Below are 18,177 nucleotides of genomic sequence, written 5' to 3' on the forward strand. Positions count from 1 at the left end.
ACCCCTGTATTGATGCTTTTAGAAGTGCTTGCACTGAACTTAAAAAGGTTTCTTTCAAGGCTTTGAATAATCTGACTGAGATAATCCAGTTTCAAATTGTGTTTGCAGAAAGGTACTGAGATGTCTGTGTGTTTGCTTTTTGTTTCTTTTCTTTTTGTTTCTTTCTTTTTCCCTAAAACTATCCCCAACCTTTAGGGCCACCTCTAAGAGACTCTATAAATCAAGTGGCAGGAGAAGAAGCTTTTTAAGATGAAATATTTTTAGTGATTTCTTTCCCAAGAGGATGCATCGTTAAGGCATCTGTATAGAGATGTTCAGAACTGTCAAAGCATAGCCAGTTATCTCTGCTTTTCTAGTGGCCAGTGTGGGAGGAAGCATTTGAAAACAGCTACAGCGCTCACATTTATGGTGGGTTACATTCCTGGAAAAGGTGCTATAAGTCAAAACAATGCAAGTCAGACCTGATTTTCCCATAGAAACAATGTTATAATAAGTAGTTACGTTCCTGACCCAGGGGCCTGATGCCCAACTTTTAACAAAAATGACCATAAGCACCATATTTAAATAAACTACTTAATCAATTATAAATGATATACACTGTACAGGACAAAGCTTTCTAAAGTATACTGTATATAAATTGATTAAATGGCAATACAGTAACTAGCTACATAAAATTGTATTTAATCAGAAAGGTGAAGGAACACAGGGACATGAAATATAGAAGGGCTTCTTTGAGGAGATTTCTGGGGAGACTTAGGGCCACTTGATGACTTTTTGAGAAACTGATCCAGGGATGTTTGTTTTGCTCTTTTTTTTTCTCATTGTAAATTTCCCTGTAGTGGTGGAAGTGCAAGGATCCAGCGCCGTAAGTAATAACATGGGTGTAAATGGCAAATCGCCGTAAGTGCGAATCGCTGTAAGTCAAAACACCATAAGTTGACTGCCTGTATTGTTAATGCCTGCCTGCTCACTGATTCGGAAATTCTTTCTAGAGAGGTTGCACTAATGGTTTGGGATAAACTGTTCTGCAATTTAATTTTGTGTATGTGAGTCTTGCTGTCCACATCTTCTGGCTTAATGGCTATAGAGAGCCCTAAGACACTCCTCACAGGCATTTCTGATTATTTGGAAAGTGGAGGTTCCAGGAAGCCCTGGAAAACCTAAAATCAGATATTTTTCAGATTGCTAAAGAAGAAAGATGGGAGCTTTAATGTCTGTGCTGAGCAAGTATTGATCTTCTGAAGAGGAAGTACTAATATCAGTTGTACCAGTTGACTGAATTTTGCTGCTTGGGTGGTATTTGCTAGAAGAAGGTCACTCTTTGGATTTCATTAGTTTGATAAATCAAGTTGCTACTAGCATTGCTCAAAAACATCTTATTGGCATTACATTACTACTTGGTGCATTCACATTGTGTTTTAATAGAAGTTAAGTGTTTGGAAGGCAATTTTATTGTTTGCACTCATGCCTGAGTACAGAAAAATAGCTAATTTATCCTTAATGACTAGATGGGACATAATTGGAAGTGAGTCTCCAAGTACATAATATGCATATTAATTATGATCATGAACTGGCCATCAGGAAGATGCTTGTCAATTGGATCCTCTTATTACTGGTAAACATCATTACTTTTCTAATGAGCCATAATGGGAATTGTTGTGAAGGATGTAGTCTCTGAAAGTGTTTCTGCTGTCTGAAGTTCTGTAGCTGATGCAGTCTAATCAGAGGAGCTGAGATATAGAGAAACATAATAAGCTGCCCAAATCTCTCCTGTCACGGTGGAATTGTGAGGTGATACAGTATTGTTAAGTGGCTTGTGCTTGGGGGAAAGGTGGCTTTATGGATAGGGGATAGGACTACACATAAGAAAACCTGAATTTGCACTGTAGTGCTTCTTGTTTACTGCATGATCTTGGACAAATTAACTTATTCTCCCCATCTGTAAAGTAAGAACACTGTAAAATGGAGAGAATAACACTTGTCAGATGTAGATCGTGGGGAGCAAAGCCTTATACAGGTGTCATAGTACCTCAGTATCCTAGGGCTGTTGCCTTAGGATAGTTTCCTATTGTACTAAATCAATATGGGCCTAGCCCTCTGTGCTTTCCACCTTAAAAAGGAAAAGAATGTGGGGGAGAGAAGAAACTTTAAAACAGCACCTGACATACCAACAGTGTAAAATTGCAAGCAACAGAACTGCCCATCGTTTTACTTGCTTCAGAGCAAACACAGTGTTATGTAAAGTGAGCTGTTGTATATGCAGCATATTTAAATAAGCAAAACATTTTAGCACAGTGCTGCAGTAACTTCTGTCAAATGTACTGGCAGTCTTCACAGGGCACGTAGGAAACCAGGCCTGAAACTTCAGACAGTTAACTGACTTGCACAAAAGTTGTTTATGCACCACAATGGATTGCCTCATTCAGCTATCCATTTGTGACCTTATCTGGCTGCAAGAGAGAAATAACCATAGACAAAAAGTTTATCCTGGTTGAAGCAACTTTTTTCTCTGTTTTTGTTTTTTTATTAATGCAAGCACATCCAGTCAAACACGGAATATCCTGCTTTATGGTACAGCTTTTTATATTCAGCAGTTGAGTTCAGAATTGCAAAAACACAGTATTTAAAAATGTATCAAACTGAAGGAAGAAAAAAAAAAAAGAAACCCATGTTGACATTGCATTGATTTCAAGTATATACTAGGACTGATCGACCAGTGAAGTGCACATTCATGTGAAAGCTTTTTTAATACATGTACAGAAAGTGTTCTAAAATTGCATTTCAAATATATATTTCTTAAATTTTAAGCATCCCTTTTTAAATTTCAGTTACATAAACAAAGCTGATATACAATCTCCTTTATAGTGTCTGACAATGTTTCTAGCTAGAACATCTCTGAAAGTGCAAAACACTGTAATAATACAGTATAAATAGTCTTACTTTAATCCAGGGCTGAGATTCAGTATTTCAGCTCAGGAAAATTAGCAGCAGATCACAAGAAACATAGCTATCCTCTTTCTTTCTCTGGGCTCTTTTTGTTAACAATGAGCATTTCTACTTCCTCCTTCTACTTCATTTAATTTGTTTTATGGCATCTATTTAATTTTTCTCCTCTTTATAATTCCAGTCCTATGTGAAGAGCAAAATGCTGGCTGCCTTTGTCCCCCTGCCCTTACACCATGCAGGTGTACTGGTTTCTCATAAGTACAAATGAGAAGGAAGCAGAGGTTTCCCTGCACAAATCCACCCAGGACTGGTACTGCAAGCACTTGTTGCTAAGTGAATGCAGATGTTACATGAAGTAGATAGGACTGTTCATGGTTACACAGGCATAACCTGAAGTTTTGGCACCTTCGGTGGGGTCAGGGGAGCAGGGAGCAAATGCTTACCTCCTCACACAGGGGTCATTGCAGTAAAGGGCCAGGGAAGCGGCAGCATGCACCATCTTAGCTTTTCTGAACACACCCTGCTGTGAGGGGGTGGTGGCATTGGCTCCCTGGATGTGGCTGTTGTGGTGACCTTTCTGAATTGTATACTAGGGTTAGTCCCACTCATCCGGCCTATGTTATGCTACTGTACAGTTGTAAGAGCTTGGTTAGAAAACTTTGCATGACTGGACCAGATGAAGTTGCCTAACTAGTCTTGTATCTTGTTTCTGACACAGGCCAGCCAGTGATAAAGTAAAAGAAAATTATCCTACTTAAAGTCAAATAAACTGTTCATACACAAATCTTCTTCCCAGGTTACCCTGTTTGAAATTGGTTTATGTCCTGGAATTTGAGGGGTTCTGTTATTCCAAGCTTCTGATAATTTTGGAAAACAAATCTGTTCTGATGTAATTGTTTTAATGGTCTCATTATTTATATAAGTATTCAACCCTCAGGCTTAAAGATATCAAGTGTTAGAAAGGAGAATGAATGGTCATTCATGGGTAATAGTAAATTCATTGAACAAAATAGTTTTTAATCTGAGCCTGAATGCTTTCTCTCCTCTGATTTAGAAATCAAGGGAATTGGTGGGGAAGAAAGTCCCAAAATGAGTTATTTTTCCTGAAAGCAAATAGCCTGAATCTTAATATGAGCATCTGAAATAGGCTCATGATTATTGCCAAATAAGCCATAAACTCAAAAACAGTTAAAAGGAGAAATTAGAAATTGCAAGCACCATTGGTTTACAAATCCATCTCTAATTCTGACACTGACTTGGGTTTAAAGGCTTGATCTAATATGTGTAATGGTGTTTTTTCAGTTAGTTGCCATGAGTTGTGGCCCAAACATCGAGCGGCTACTTTAATAAATGCCAGAATAATCTGCTCTAAGAGGTTCTCTTTGTCTTACTATTGAGTCTGTCAGTTTAGGCTAGCATCTTCAGAGCAACCTAGGTAATAAGGTAAAATTCTTCAAATTCAGGACATGTGGAGTGTCCAACACCTTAAGCTTCTTTGAAAATACTAACTTTAAGCCACACATTTGGCTTCCCTGTTCACTACTTTCCCTATCATATTTTTAAATTATTTTCCAAAAGTTCTTGAAAAAGACACATTACATTTGTTTCGTAGAGATGATCTAGTTTATACAGCCTTCTTTGTTTAAAAAATAAAATGTAAACTATTCTGGCAGCCTGAACTCAAAGGATAGTTCCCAGAAGTGTTAAAAACTTGACAGACAAGCACACACGCATACGTGTACACACTAGCATTTATCTCATCAATCTCATCAATTCACATAACAAAAATATGTTTTGCTGCACCCTCATTGTTATAGGCAGGTATACTCTAGTTCATGTGCCATAGCTTCCTGTTTATTTACAAAGTACTTTGTGGCTGGTTTTTAGACATCCACATCTTTATTTAGATTTATTCCAGCCTAGAATAGCAGAAGGTACGCTAGACAATTTCAGTACCTTATAAGGCACTATTTTCTGATGTAAGAGAGGAACACTCTCGCTGCAGATGTCTAAGGCCTTGGTCCTGTAAGTACTTACCTTGAGCATGCGAGTAGTCCCACTCACTTGAAGAGACCCTTTGCCTTTTCCCTTTAACTCCTCCCATGCTTAAATGGAAGGAGATGCAATGAGTATCTTGCAGGGCTATGGTCATAAAGGGTTTTAAACCTGTACAGTCTTTTTGGTTGTATGTGGGGGCAGGGTGGGTATGTGCAGTGGCTTTATTTATTTAATTTATTCTTTTTTAGGTGGAAGTAATTAAAAATAAAGATTTGGATGTCATTGAATAAGAATTCACCACGGATACCATCTCTGAGAACAGGGCCCTGCCCTTTAGTTTAAAATAAAAACCCCAAAATCCTTCACTTAAGTGCCTTAAAAATGTGGTAACTGTTTCACATGGCAACCTTATTTCATAAAAGGTACTGTATATACAAAACCAGACCTCAGCCAGTGAGGTCTTGCTCATCTCAACCCCAGTCTTTCAGGATTTAAAAACAAGTTTCTTTCTATGTGCTTAAGAGTCTGCAGACCGGATCCAGGAATCTCAGGCCCTGTTAAGCAGAGTTGTTCTAAAAATAAAAGAAAGAAAAATCTCATGGATTATAGTGCTTCCACCTTCCACTAAAACATGGCAGATGGTATTCTTTTGGGGAAGGCATCCATATTAGACATAATGCTTGACAGTCAGATTCTTTCTTCCAGGGCCAGATTCTCAGCAAGTATGAGCATCTTTGACATTCACAGAGGTGCTGATTTTTATATCCTTGAGAGCCTGGCCCTATCAGCAGCATCCTGAAGAATGAATGACTTCAAGTGAATAATACACTCTCCATAATCTACTCTCCTCAGCATCCTACCTAGTGCCTGGAGGGTAGCACTCTTTTCCATGCTCTTCCTCCAGATATAGCAACCTGCTATACTCAAGCAAGCTTTTCCCAGGCACTGCACCATTATGCTTTTCCCTGGCTTAGTATCTTCAGCTACTATTATAGCTTTAACTTAGCTGTTGGAGGGCGCATCCGCATGTGCAATTTTGGTGCCTGAATAAACTGCGGAGCTTATTGCTTCAGAGTTAATCACTCACGATCAAATGGCATGCCTGGGAGCAATTAACTCCAGAGCAATAAGCTCTGAAGGTTATTTGGGCAAAGTTCGTAGGGAGTTTTGAGGGTCAACCTGCCAGCCCAGGGCTGCTCTCCACAGCTCAGTGTGCTGCAGAGTGGCTGGCTGGGGTACAAGGGAACTTCAGTGGAGAGCTAGCCAGAAGGCAGCTCCTGCACTGAAGTACACATACCCTCATGCCCCAGCCAGTGGGACAGCATCTACATGTGTGCTGCTGCAGAGTTTTTACCCCACAGCAGGACAGCTATTTACAAGTACTGTCCTGCTGTAGAGTAAATGAGTTTACTCCAGCCTAACAGGGGTACACGTGTAGACACTAAGATGCTTACTGGGCAGCTGGTTTGTCAAATGTAGTAAACATCTCATGTAGACGCACCTAGAAGGGACTTGATTATTCTCCTCAATGGCCCTCAACTTCTTCAGGGTCTCTCTCTTTCAGCTATTCAAGGTTTCAAAACTAAGGTCCACATTCTATCCCAATTACTAGGTATATGAGTGGACTTATGCGAGATTCTATTTGACCTTGCTTAGGTGTCTGAAAAAAACTTTAATACAAAAGATGCACAAGTCTTTCTCTTGTTGTGTTTTTGTAACCAAGCCTTAACATCAGGTGTTGGTATATTACAAACATAGAAGTTTTAATGGATTGTTGGGGGTTTGAACATGGTGGAATAGAAGAGATGTTGAATGAATGGAATAGAATCTGGTCCAAAACATTCCAGATCACCTGCAGCCTTGAATCTCAATTGCAGTGTGTGATGCCCACTGCTTTACAAAACAACTGCTTGAGTTGTGTATACAAATAAAAGGGGGAAATCTGGAAGCTGTTTCCATCTATTCTCAGGATATAGATCCATGTGTATGTTAACAGAGTACACAAAATGACTATACACAAATGAAGGACCATGTACACTTGTACGTGTGTATGCGCATGCATGTATGCAGGGAGAAGGCTAGCATTTTGAGAAGACTTCATACCTGAGTGTCTTCCAGCTGTCTTTTTCCATGTGATTTTCTGGACCTTCACTTTCAAAAGATGCTATGAAGAGAGCTAAATTATAAAAGAAAATAATCAGGGATGGGCATTCTACCTTTTTATAATTTGCGTTTTAATAATTGTGGATAAGTGAAGTAGTGTTATTGGCAATACTGAAGTTTGAGTAACCCTGAGGCAGTATGCCGTTATGAGGGCTTTGGTCATGCAAACTTATCAGGACTGCTTTGTCAGACCCTGACTTAAAGAGCTCTTTCAGGGTGGAGCTCAAGAGACACAACTTCATCTTTTACATTAGCCTCTTTTTTTTTTCTCATGCTCATTTTTTATGTCCGTGTATCAGCAGGCAGAAAGAAATTGTATAACCTTTAGTAAAGATTGAAAGATTTTTTTTTACCTTCTTCACTGTAAATGGGTGCAGTGAGTAGATAACTCTGGATCTTCTTGTCCTTTTCAAAAGGACACTCAACTTGTTTCCATGTCATGAAATCATGAATCTGTCTTGAAATGTCCCAAAATTTCTGCAGAGGTAATAAAGAGAATATTATAAAATAAATATAACTTTGCCCTTCTTTCAGATACAACCTCTCTTGCGAGTGTGGGCACGTTGCACTTACCAATACCTCTACATTTCCTCCCCCCACCCACACCCATTAATCTCCTTTTTCAGTCCCTAACCTTTTGTATTACTCCTTTCTTCTGCTTTCACTTAAGCATCTTGCTTAGGCTTGGTACAGTTTCTACCCCACTTCATCAAACACTAACTCTCTTCTTTCATATTCTACTCTCTCTTAGTTTCCCGCGCCCCCACCCCTTTCTTCATCTACAGTTGCCTATTAATTTTCACTTGAAGTGTTAGCCTGTTTCTGTGTCTTTTATTTCTGTTAGCTTGTGATTAGAGCCAATCAAAAAATATTTTACTGAGTGTATTTCTGGAAATACAAATGTGTTCCCCCCCTTCCCTACCCCCCCTGAAAAAAAGAGGGTGGCCACCCATCTTATGTTTTCATTGTTTACCTATTGGAGCATACAGTAAACTCTTCTTTTAGCACCTTAAACTTCCTTCAATGCCTCTTAAATACCGCTTGAAACAATGGAAAACATTGGCAAAAGGCTCCCGTCCTCCCTTCCCTAATTTTCTGGGGTTTGTTTATTTTAAATAAAGTTTCCAATAAAATTGCTGGACACTTGAGATTAGTATTGTCAAAGAATTTTAGCTTAGCCAAAAATGCGATGTCCACTCAAGTTTGCAAGGAATTTTCAATCAACCTTAAGTATAATTTTTTTCCCTGCTTCAGTGTTTTCAGAAACAGTCTTTCATTTTATGCTGCAACGGGTTTAAGAAACAAACTAACTCTGCTTTTATGATTATGTATATAATAACATTTACTGTTCAGTCAAGCAGAAAGGGAATATCCAAATCTGGTTCAAACTTTGCTATGTAAACACATTTGTAGATCAGGTCGGGGGAGTTACAAGTCAAATACTGCAGGCAGAGGCTACAATAGTAAATTGGTTTTCAGGAGGCCAATGTTATTCCCATTAAAACTCTGTGAGAAAACCAGCCCAGCTTAGTTTTGTAAAGCAATATTTCTTTTATTTTTTATTGCCTTTGTTTTTAATTTCTTGTTCAGAGAGGCAGTATCTAATTGAGGAAAATAAAAGAAACTCTTCTGTCTCCCTATTTCTGCATATTGAGATTTCTTCTTGCTGTTTTCTTGTTCAGACAAAGCTAGGGCTTGAGAATTATCGAATGTATTAAAGGAGCATTTTGAAGCTCTGGCAATATCTCTTTTTGGCTTAGAAATTGGTGGAAACTGTACAGTTGCAGAGAGACTTTTTTGGTATTGATTAGAAACAACAGCCTCCTTTACTGTGTGTGAATTTTTTCCCTGATCTTTTTGTTGTTGTTGCTGTAAGTCTTCTTAATGCAGGGCAGGTAGAAGCTCCTGGTTTAATTCCTTGCTTGTTTCAGTGCATTGTATTGTGAGAATTGGACTTCCCTCTCACTGCATTTAAAGCTGTTTATCAGAGCTGCTGCACTTGTCCATTGTAGTCTCTTCCATATATTTAGCAATTCTGTTTGAGGAGGAAATACCTAGGGGCTCTGACATTCACTTAGCTTTAAAACTCCCCCCTCCCCCCTCTATCTGATATTTGACAATAGCATTACAGTTACTATTCTTCGCTGCTATCCTTCGCCACCCACACTCCGCCCTTTCAGACTCTGAGTGCCTTGACATCACCACTATTGCTGAAAGAATACAGACTCAGCATCATTAGCTTTTCTGTTTCAATTTTTCAGCAAGGCAGGCTGTCTTCTGCAGTTCTTCTGTAGTAGCCTGACGGCTGCACAGATGGTCAGAAATGAACCCAGAATTTAAAATGTGCCCTTCCCTGTCCCCCATATGCTTGTAGGACATACCATGTTTTTCATAAAAGAGAGTGGCCACCCATCTTACATTTTCATTGTTTACTTACTGGAACATACAGCAAACTCTACTTTTAGCAGTTTAAACTTTCTTCAACCCTCTTAAATATCGCGTGCTAGCTGCATTTGGTGATTGAACACAGCACTCCACTTGAAAGCAATGGAATTTGTGCAGGCAAGCCCTGGTGAATAGCTTTGAAGGCTTAGGATTTTGCATTTCTTTAAACCCACACATTCTGTTATCAGTCAAGCTCTGATACCAAGCTGATCCGTCACGCAGTTGCACTGTGTCTCTTTTACTGGAGCTGAGGTTACGCTGAAGGAGCAACCTCACATTTTGGGCCCAACCACTGTTTTAAATATGGTCTAAAGACAGCTCTCTACTTCTCTAGGTGTTTCAAGAGGGTTCATGTCAAGTCCAGAGAAATTGCTTGTCTTCAGTAAGCCAGACTTCTCACTGGGTGAGCAATGTGGTAACCTAGTAAGAATCTGCCTATACCAGAATCTTTGTTTATACACTAATGTAAAACTCAGCTACTCTAAGCCAAAAACTTTTTTTTTGTTTTTGTCCTACTCCCAGGGAGGGGAGAAGCTTGTTTCTGCTACAAAACTTCCCATTCAACTTTCGGAATAAGAAAAGAAAGCTGACTTGGAATTGGAAAGCACAGAAGCCGCAGAATCCATCAGGTCTGCTTTTAGGCTTTGGTGATGTATTGTTCCTTATAGCATATACTTTCTTTACATTTTCTACCCTGCCTTTTTAAAATAATTGTTTGGGTCTCCTAATTCAATATCTTCATGTATTGTAACTTTTTTTTACTTTTAAGGCTCTCCAGCACCTTGCTCTCTCTTTGTCCAACAAGAATCTTCCTTAAAAGACTTTCCTTTTCTATTTGTATTTCTATTCGAGTTGTATTCATGTTAGCAGTTCCATCTCATGAAATACAACCCAATCTTCTCCGCTGAAGTGCTGTATTTCCCACTGAACATTATTGCATATACGCTCTGCTAATTGACCTACTTGATTATATGTTTTCTAGACTTTTGCGTGAATTTTGCATTGTTTCTTTCATATATACTAGCAATTTATTTTTAGTGTTAAAATGTGCTGAAATATTCATGTAACATTTGAAAACAAAATGGGCAGCTTTATGGAAGTTTTTAGTGGTGGTAAATCTGCCATCTAGATGTGCTAGATACAGTTTCCACTGCTGCAGTATACTTAGAGAATAAGTCTAAACCACATTATTTTTTATCCTGCATGCCCAAGAAAATTATTTTAACTTTGCATATAGATGACAGCAGATGGAGACTGTATTGGTTGACTAATTTAGGGGTTCAACAACTATACTGAGCTATAGGGATCTTTACTTAATTTAGAATGCTTAAAAAATTTGCAATGTACAGCATTTGATTAATGTATTATATTATTCTATGAAAACAGAGCCTCACCTTGAAGTTTATCTGTCCATTGGGCAAGCGATTTGTATGTATCTTGTGCAGAAAGTAAATATCTTTTATGAACAGGTTGAAAACTGGGATGACAATTTTCTCCCGATTGCTATTGGCAGTTTGTGACCTCTGTGCTGCTCCTTGCAGGGCTGTTCGATAATTACAGAAGTTGCTAGATGGATCCATGTGATGCTGTTCCATTAAAACAAACCAAAACAACAGACAAGTGACAAACTGATGGTGAAAATGCTCACAGGTACCAATACTCTGACTAGGTCAATGGAGAAAAAAAATTGGGGATTATCAGTGTTTGCTTCTATTTTATTACTTTTCAGGTTCCATTCTTAATCAATTAAGATGGGCTCAAGCAGTAAAAGGGGTTTGGATCCATACTTTCCCTAAATGCAGAGTTTATAGAACTTATTGCATGTCTAGTAAATAACTTTCAGTTGCTTATGGGAAAACAAGAAACTGCCTTTAGAAAAGGGTGATCAAAATTTCTGTCCATTACAAATATTGCTTTGAAGTTGTTAATAAAATGTAACAGGGCTGTCCAACTGGAAACCTGTCAATCACGTGTGGCCCATGAAGGATTAAACTGTGGCCCTAGGGCTCCCACCCAGCCACTGCTCTGACTGCAGCAGCAGCTGGGGGCTCCAGACTCCCCCTGTCTCCAGCTTCACCTTCTTGCCCTGCAGGGGGCAGGGTGGTCCAGCACAGACTTCAATGCCAGTAGACCCCAAAGCCTGAGTAATGGTGCATCAAGAGAGCTTGCTTCAGGGAAGCTAAGGGTGAGTCAGGGTACCCAGGCAGATGGTACTGCAGAAGGGGTGCCTGGGTGCATACAGAAAACTGTGTGTGTGTGGGGGGGGGGGACAGTACCCTGGCATTTGGTGCAGCAGCAGGGCCTGGGCAAGCTGCAGCCCCTGGATCCATGGCCTCCATGGCTGCAGCCACTGCTAGTGTGGCCTGAGGCCCATGTGGCCCTTTGCCACTTCAAATTTGGACACCCCTGAGCTGTAGTATTATTTCAGATCTCCACTAGATAGAGTACTTTAGTTAGGGATAAGGATTTTTTTGTGGGGGGAGGGAACGGAAGAAAAAAAAAGACAAGGGGTGCCTATAGCTGTCCAGGGAAGCTGTCCAACATGCTGTAATTATAGTGCTTGTTCGAAGAGCTTTAGTTAAAGCACCCTTCCCACCATTTTGAATTGTATGGACTCTGATGTACAGCACACTGCGGGTGCTTTAGAGTGCCTCTGGGAGCCGCCCTAATTAAAGTGCCCCTCAGCCCTGGAGCACATGAAATGATGACTTAGCATTTTCACAGGGGAAGGTGAGAAAAATGCTCACTTTAAAAAGGAATGCCAAAGAACATCCTTTGAATTGAATCTGAAACCACTTTGAGGTAAGCTTTTCCAACAGATAATTTATTTCCTCTTTTTTTCACATTAGGGAGATATTTTCAAAACAGAATAAATAGCAAGTGTTTTTCTGCCAGCCCCAATGTATACAGTGAGGACACTTAATGTATGCTGCTTCATCTCTGTTACTTATCTGCACCCCAGCCTGTGCTGTTGGCATTGTTACATGGTGCTTGTTTAAATAGGATATTAATCTTACACATACTCACCTCTAAGACATCAAATTTGGCTGTTTTGACCTTGGACCAAGTTTTCTTTAGTCTTGCCACAGGACTCAAGTTCATTCCAGCTAAAAGGACAGGAGAGAGGCAAAAAAAACCAAATCAAAAAAAGATAAAACCTAAATTCAAAGGCTGGGTTTCTTCCCCCCAAGTGTCAAAATGCACTTAAGAAGTGCATTTTATGCTTTAGAAAGCCATTCAGCTTGACAACTGAAGCTTGTCAAGCTAACACCCACTGCATTAGTCTGTCACCAGTGCATAGTACCACAGGAAGGATGTGCATACAGATCCAGTGATTTAATTTAGGGGCTAGATAAGCACCTAAGGTCATTTAAGATGTCAAATCTAGCGCTCTTGACTTAAAGCCAGCAACAATGCTGAGGACACTCACAGATAATGGCCATCATGGAGTTAAAGTTGCCAATGTTGAAGCACTCTCTTGCCACATCAATGAAAAATTCCACCATTCTTGTCCTTTGCTTTTTCTTCACAACCTGAAACAAAGATGATCCCATTGAAACCAAGGGAATGATGCATGTTGGATGTGGGGTTATTCCAACATGCTGTTGGAATAAGCATTTCCATTTTTCACCAGCTAAGAGTTTTTCTTGAGGCAGTCTTCTGGGTGTTTTTTCAAGATTCCTTTTGTTATTAAAAATAGTTACAGTATTTTGGGCTGTTATCATGTGGAAGAGTGGAATTCTTTTTTTATATATAAGATAAAGGGCAGTGTTTCAGGGAATCTTATAAAAGCAAGCTAGACACTATTAAGTAATTTCCTTTCTTTGAAGAAGGGAGAGAGAATGAAGCAGCCACCAGAATGCCAGAGATATGCAAACAGTTCAAGTATCAAAGGAAGAAGAATGCCACATGGGTATGCTAGAGGGACTGTATATATTAATTCCAGGGGGAAATGCAAAGGGGGTTGGAAGTCAAATGCTACCCAGGTCCAAGTTTTCCCTTTCTAAATCAACAGATTAATCCAAACTCTCTAGATTGATGGTAGATGAGGGAAGTGTAATAAGATGCTGACATATAACAATCCTCATTTACTGCCGTGATGCTGGTGGATGAGACTAGACATCCGCACAGCTGATTTACTTGTGTAAGCAGAGACTGTTCTGCAAGTTGGCTTTACTAATCACTGCTTTATGGTGTGATTGTCCAAGAACCACTAATAAATACTAACAGATCATTACATTATTATGGGAGCAGTTATTCTGGAGATCAGCGATAATAAGTAAGTCTCCAGAAGCCACAGCAATGGTACTTTCAGCAGAGGGTCTGTAGATTAAGCAGGTATGACGACTGAACTATCCTTTTCCCATAACCCCCCCTTTTTTTTTTTCAGTTTAGGAGTAAGGCAAGCAGAAGGATCTTCCTTGTCCTTGCTGCTCTAATGACTTGTGGTCAGATCCAAAGATGATAAAACGGAGAAAAGTTGCACTAATTTATACTAGCTAAAGTAGTTGCCTTAAGCTTTCAGAGGTCTAAGTGCATTCTACTCTGAAATGTTTTCAAAGTGGTAACATTTTTCTTCCCAGAGTTTTAAGTGCTAGAAAAGACTTGAAAGGTGAACTCACTTGAGAGGGGGAAATATGTATAGAAAAGGAATTAATGGAAACCATTTCTTGAATATGTTTCTTTCTATGTTACAGTTCTTAACATAGATCGTCTGTCTGCTTGCCCTGTTTCTTCCCCTTGATCTTTACGCAAGATCCTTAACCTTGTCCTTGTAACAGCACAAGGTATTCTGATGGCAATAACCATGATATCACAGTGCACTGAAAAGATAGTGTGTTTGCAATATAGTAAAACTTTTGTTTAAAGACGGGCATATTTGGGAAGACACAGATGCCATAAAAACATTCATAAAGTTCTATTCACTGTAGCATTTGTAAAGTTTTATTTCTTAGCCATGACTGCTGGTAACATAAAAACCACCCAGAAATAGATTCTGAACTTTTAAACGTTAAGCATGTACCTAACTATACACATGTAACCTTTCTGACTTCAGAGAGGCTGCTCATACGATTAAAATTGTGCTGGATCTGGTTCCACACGTGTAACATCATAGTTGTGGTGGGGTTTTTGTCTTTTTGGAATGATTGCTTGGGTATTTTCTTTTCATCCATACTTACCCTACAAATTTCTGTAGCTACCAACATGCTAAGGCAGTTGAACCAGTTGTCATAGGCCTCCAAGTTGTAGGTTTTGGTAACATCACCCCGGCACTGAAAGAGAAGAAGCTCTGTGTTAATCCTATACTAAATCCTGATGAAGATGACAGTAAATGTGTGCTGTTATTACTACGTATAAACCCCTATTTCATTTGAAGTAATTAGAAAATCTAAGTGGATGGCTCTGGATTAAGAGGAAAAAGATCTCTTAGAAAATAGCAAGCTGAACATACTTATTTTTATTCCCCTTAAGATTTGTGAAAGAAGCAGGCATGGATTTATGATTTGGCCAAATGTGTTTATTTTTTCTATCCCTTTACCTTCCCTCACCAAAACACACATATTGTTGTATGCCCAGACTTCTTAACATCCTTTTTAAAGGTAACAACAGAAGAAAGTTAATAGCTTTAAGCAACATTTTTCTAAAGGATTCCCTACTGGTAACAAGACCTGGAGCCAGAATTATTGGTTAGTAATGTGAATTATTAATCTTTCCTATCAGCCTGTTCTGGCAGTGTTGGCACTGGGGTGAGTGGCTGGATGCCCAGAGGTCAAGGGTTTGAGGCCACAGCAGAAGTGCTTATGGCACAGCCCTATTAGATTCAACATATCTGCAAATTCCACTAAAATACCTTGTCAAAAGGACATGAGAAAAGCAAGGATCTTTCCTACCTTTTTGTGTAGAGAACATTGTATAAAGCCTTTTAATCTCTGCATAGTTCTCCTGCTATTGAGGAACCAAGGAATAGGATACATAGAAAGGGCAATTCTGTCTCCATCCTTTTTGTCTTCTAAATTTCTGATTGTGCCAGTGTTAAAGTATCACAAAACTTGGGGGAAGAGACAGTCCCTGTCTTTCTCTCAACTGTTTTGTAGGCCACAAAGAGCCACATGTAACAGAAAGAAACCCACAGTTAGAAGCAGCAAGACTAAGGCTGCAGGATTCTTGTACTGCTTTACTGAATATGTGAAACTGCAAGTTCCACCTTCTTGAGCTATAATACTTGTATAAAGAAGTGAGCCCAGTAGGCTATCCTCTCTGCTTGGTGGATGTCATTCTTATGAGTGATGTTCTATATGCTCTGTTCAACATTTAGTTATTCTTTGCCTTTGAACATTGTCTTATTTTTCAGCCATTTGAATGGAAATAAGCATGAGAAAGAGAGAGAACTAATGAACATTGCTTAATCAACTTTGTGGGATTTAACATACTTAAAGTTTCGAAAAGCATGATGTAGTAGTAGCCAGTTCATAAAGTAGTCTGAATAAGTACTAGGATAACATATCCCTTTGGGCACTGAAAATTTGCTAGATTCAGTGCTACCAAACCAAATCATCTCATCTTCAGGTAGCTGAAGTGGAACTACCATTGAGTTGTGCCGCCTCCGTGCCTTTAATGGATATTGCATACATATTTGAACTCTTGAGGCTCTTTACTTTGGCTGTGCTTGATTTCCTCCTCCACACACATACCTTGTGATTATCCAGTGAGTCCATGTGGCTGACAATCTGCATCAGATCCTCAGGGTAAATGTTGCTCACCCTTTCCTGCATTAGAATGACAGAAGAGGTTGTCAGTTGTACACATGCAGATGTTGACAGGGAATAGAGCTGAGGCGTGAAGGCCACTTTGATATTTTCCAATTCTCTTTGCTCTACTTTTTTGTTTGATCCAGGGAACCAACAAGAAGTGGTGTCTTTTGTTTAGTTGTGACCATAGGTCTTGTCATGTGCCAACTGGGGACTGGGTAAGTTTTTACCATGGCTGCCAGGTCTCCTCACCTTCATTCTTGATCAGTAGATTTTGAAGAAGGGGCTAAACGTTTTGGAAGGCTCTGTGGTTGCTTCCGTCATAGTTGGGTTATAAAGTTGCCTCTGGATTTTTGGGACGTGTATGTTTGCCTCCCTCATAAACCTATCTACCTGCCCTCATTCATTACTATCATCATTTAGGTGAGAGCATTTAATTAGGCTGAAGGTTCCTGTTGAAGACAGAAGCCTAATGCCTGGCCAAGAACACATTCACACATAGTAAACAAAGTGAACTGATTTAAAAGAGCAATATCAAAATCTCACCAGTTCAATATGAGTCAGCTGCTGTGCCAAGATGAGAGGGTCACAACACACACTCAGTATGTCCTTCTGAGTTGACTGCGGCTTGTTTTTAAGGATGGTTCCTTTATCAGCAACAGGTTGCCGAAATTTCTCTCTAATCTCTTGGTACTGACTCCGTGCAGAGAGGGTCATCAACAGATTCTGTGTCATCTGGCTAATGATTTTTTTCACAGTTCCATTTTCCTAAGCATAAGAGGGCAGGATCATTGATTAAGAGTCTTTACTTTGGATTAGGGATTTGTATCAACAAGGCATTTCTACCTGAGCTAAATAAATGCCGCCTAGCATCCTATCTTCTATCCAGTTACCAAAGTTCTTTATCATGTGGTTTATCATGTGTATCCAGCTCAGGATACCCTAGGCATCTGTGTAGCTTTACTAACATTTTAACCCCTTCCTCTGTAACTGTGCTCCCAGTAGCTTGGCTGTCATTGCAGCAGGTCATCTTGGCTCCAAATCCATTTCAAAAGGTTTATCAGTCACTTAGATACAGGAGTAATGAAAGACTGAAGGTCAGCATAATGATTTCTGGTCTCTTTCTCATTTTGCAGAGACAAAGTATTTATTAGACTCGCATACATAACTAATCAAGTCTGGCTGCCCTGAACAGACTCTTGGGAATTCCCAGTTTGGAAGACTCTCCTGCACTGTTCTAGCTTGGCATAACGATTGCTTACACACCCAACCAGTCAAAAGGAGAAGATGCAAATACTCCATGGTAGAGTTCACTTTCCAGTGCCTGTATCTCCCTGCAGCACCTTCTAAATGCCCCAGCTGCTCTGGCCCTTGGCAGTCTCACAAAGGAACAGGGCATGCAGTTAATGGCCTTACTTGAAACAAAGGAAATCTAGGATGGATATCATGAAGAGCTTATTAATTATGAGGGTGGCTGACCACTGGAACAAATCAAATTACTTAGAGGTTGTGGAACCTCCATACCTGGACGTTTTTAAGAACAAGTTAAACTAGTAATTTTCAACCATGATGCTGTGGCAACCTGGGGAGCCATGATATTTTACAGGGGTGTCATGCATTATCGGCCCTTGTCACGGAGTCACGTAAGTGCCCCGTGACTGTGAGTGTGATTGGCAGAGCTGCCAATTACCCGGGCAGCTCAGGTGCCGGTTACCAGGGCGACCAGGTGGGTCACATGGCCAGAAGGGGGCAGGGCCGGGCCTTTATAAACAGTTTAGGCCGGAGCCTGCCTTACAGTTCCCTTCTGGCTGTCGCAGGAGCAGGAGCAGGAGCAGGAGCAGGAGCAGGAGCAGGAGCAGGAGCAGGAGCTCGAGCT

The 18,177-nt window shown here is 39.9% G+C and overlaps 1 protein-coding gene across 4 annotated transcripts in view; it reads right to left on the reverse strand.

Annotated features, from left to right (window-relative positions):
* Positions 1–2,481: 2,481 nt before the first annotated feature.
* The window catches only part of RASGEF1A (RasGEF domain family member 1A), a 315,066-nt gene continuing 299,370 nt past the window's right edge, over positions 2,482–18,177 (reverse strand). For all 4 annotated transcript variants that reach the window (XM_019556013.1, XM_019556015.1, XM_019556016.1 and 1 more), the window contains 9 exons: positions 16,848–17,069; positions 16,245–16,319; positions 14,733–14,825; positions 12,983–13,085; positions 12,580–12,659; positions 10,947–11,138; positions 7,461–7,584; positions 7,048–7,120; positions 2,482–5,516 (listed from right to left, as the gene is read on the reverse strand). In XM_019556013.1, coding sequence (XP_019411558.1) covers positions 5,492–5,516; positions 7,048–7,120; positions 7,461–7,584; positions 10,947–11,138; positions 12,580–12,659; positions 12,983–13,085; positions 14,733–14,825; positions 16,245–16,319; positions 16,848–17,069 — 987 coding nt within the window. In that variant the 3' untranslated portion in view covers positions 2,482–5,491. The remainder of the gene's footprint in view (positions 5,517–7,047; positions 7,121–7,460; positions 7,585–10,946; positions 11,139–12,579; positions 12,660–12,982; positions 13,086–14,732; positions 14,826–16,244; positions 16,320–16,847; positions 17,070–18,177) is intronic.

The sequence above is a fragment of the Crocodylus porosus genome, unplaced genomic scaffold, assembly GCF_001723895.1.
Source record: "Crocodylus porosus isolate Cpor-Errol unplaced genomic scaffold, CroPor_comp1, whole genome shotgun sequence".
Classification (NCBI taxonomy): domain Eukaryota; kingdom Metazoa; phylum Chordata; order Crocodylia; family Crocodylidae; genus Crocodylus; species Crocodylus porosus.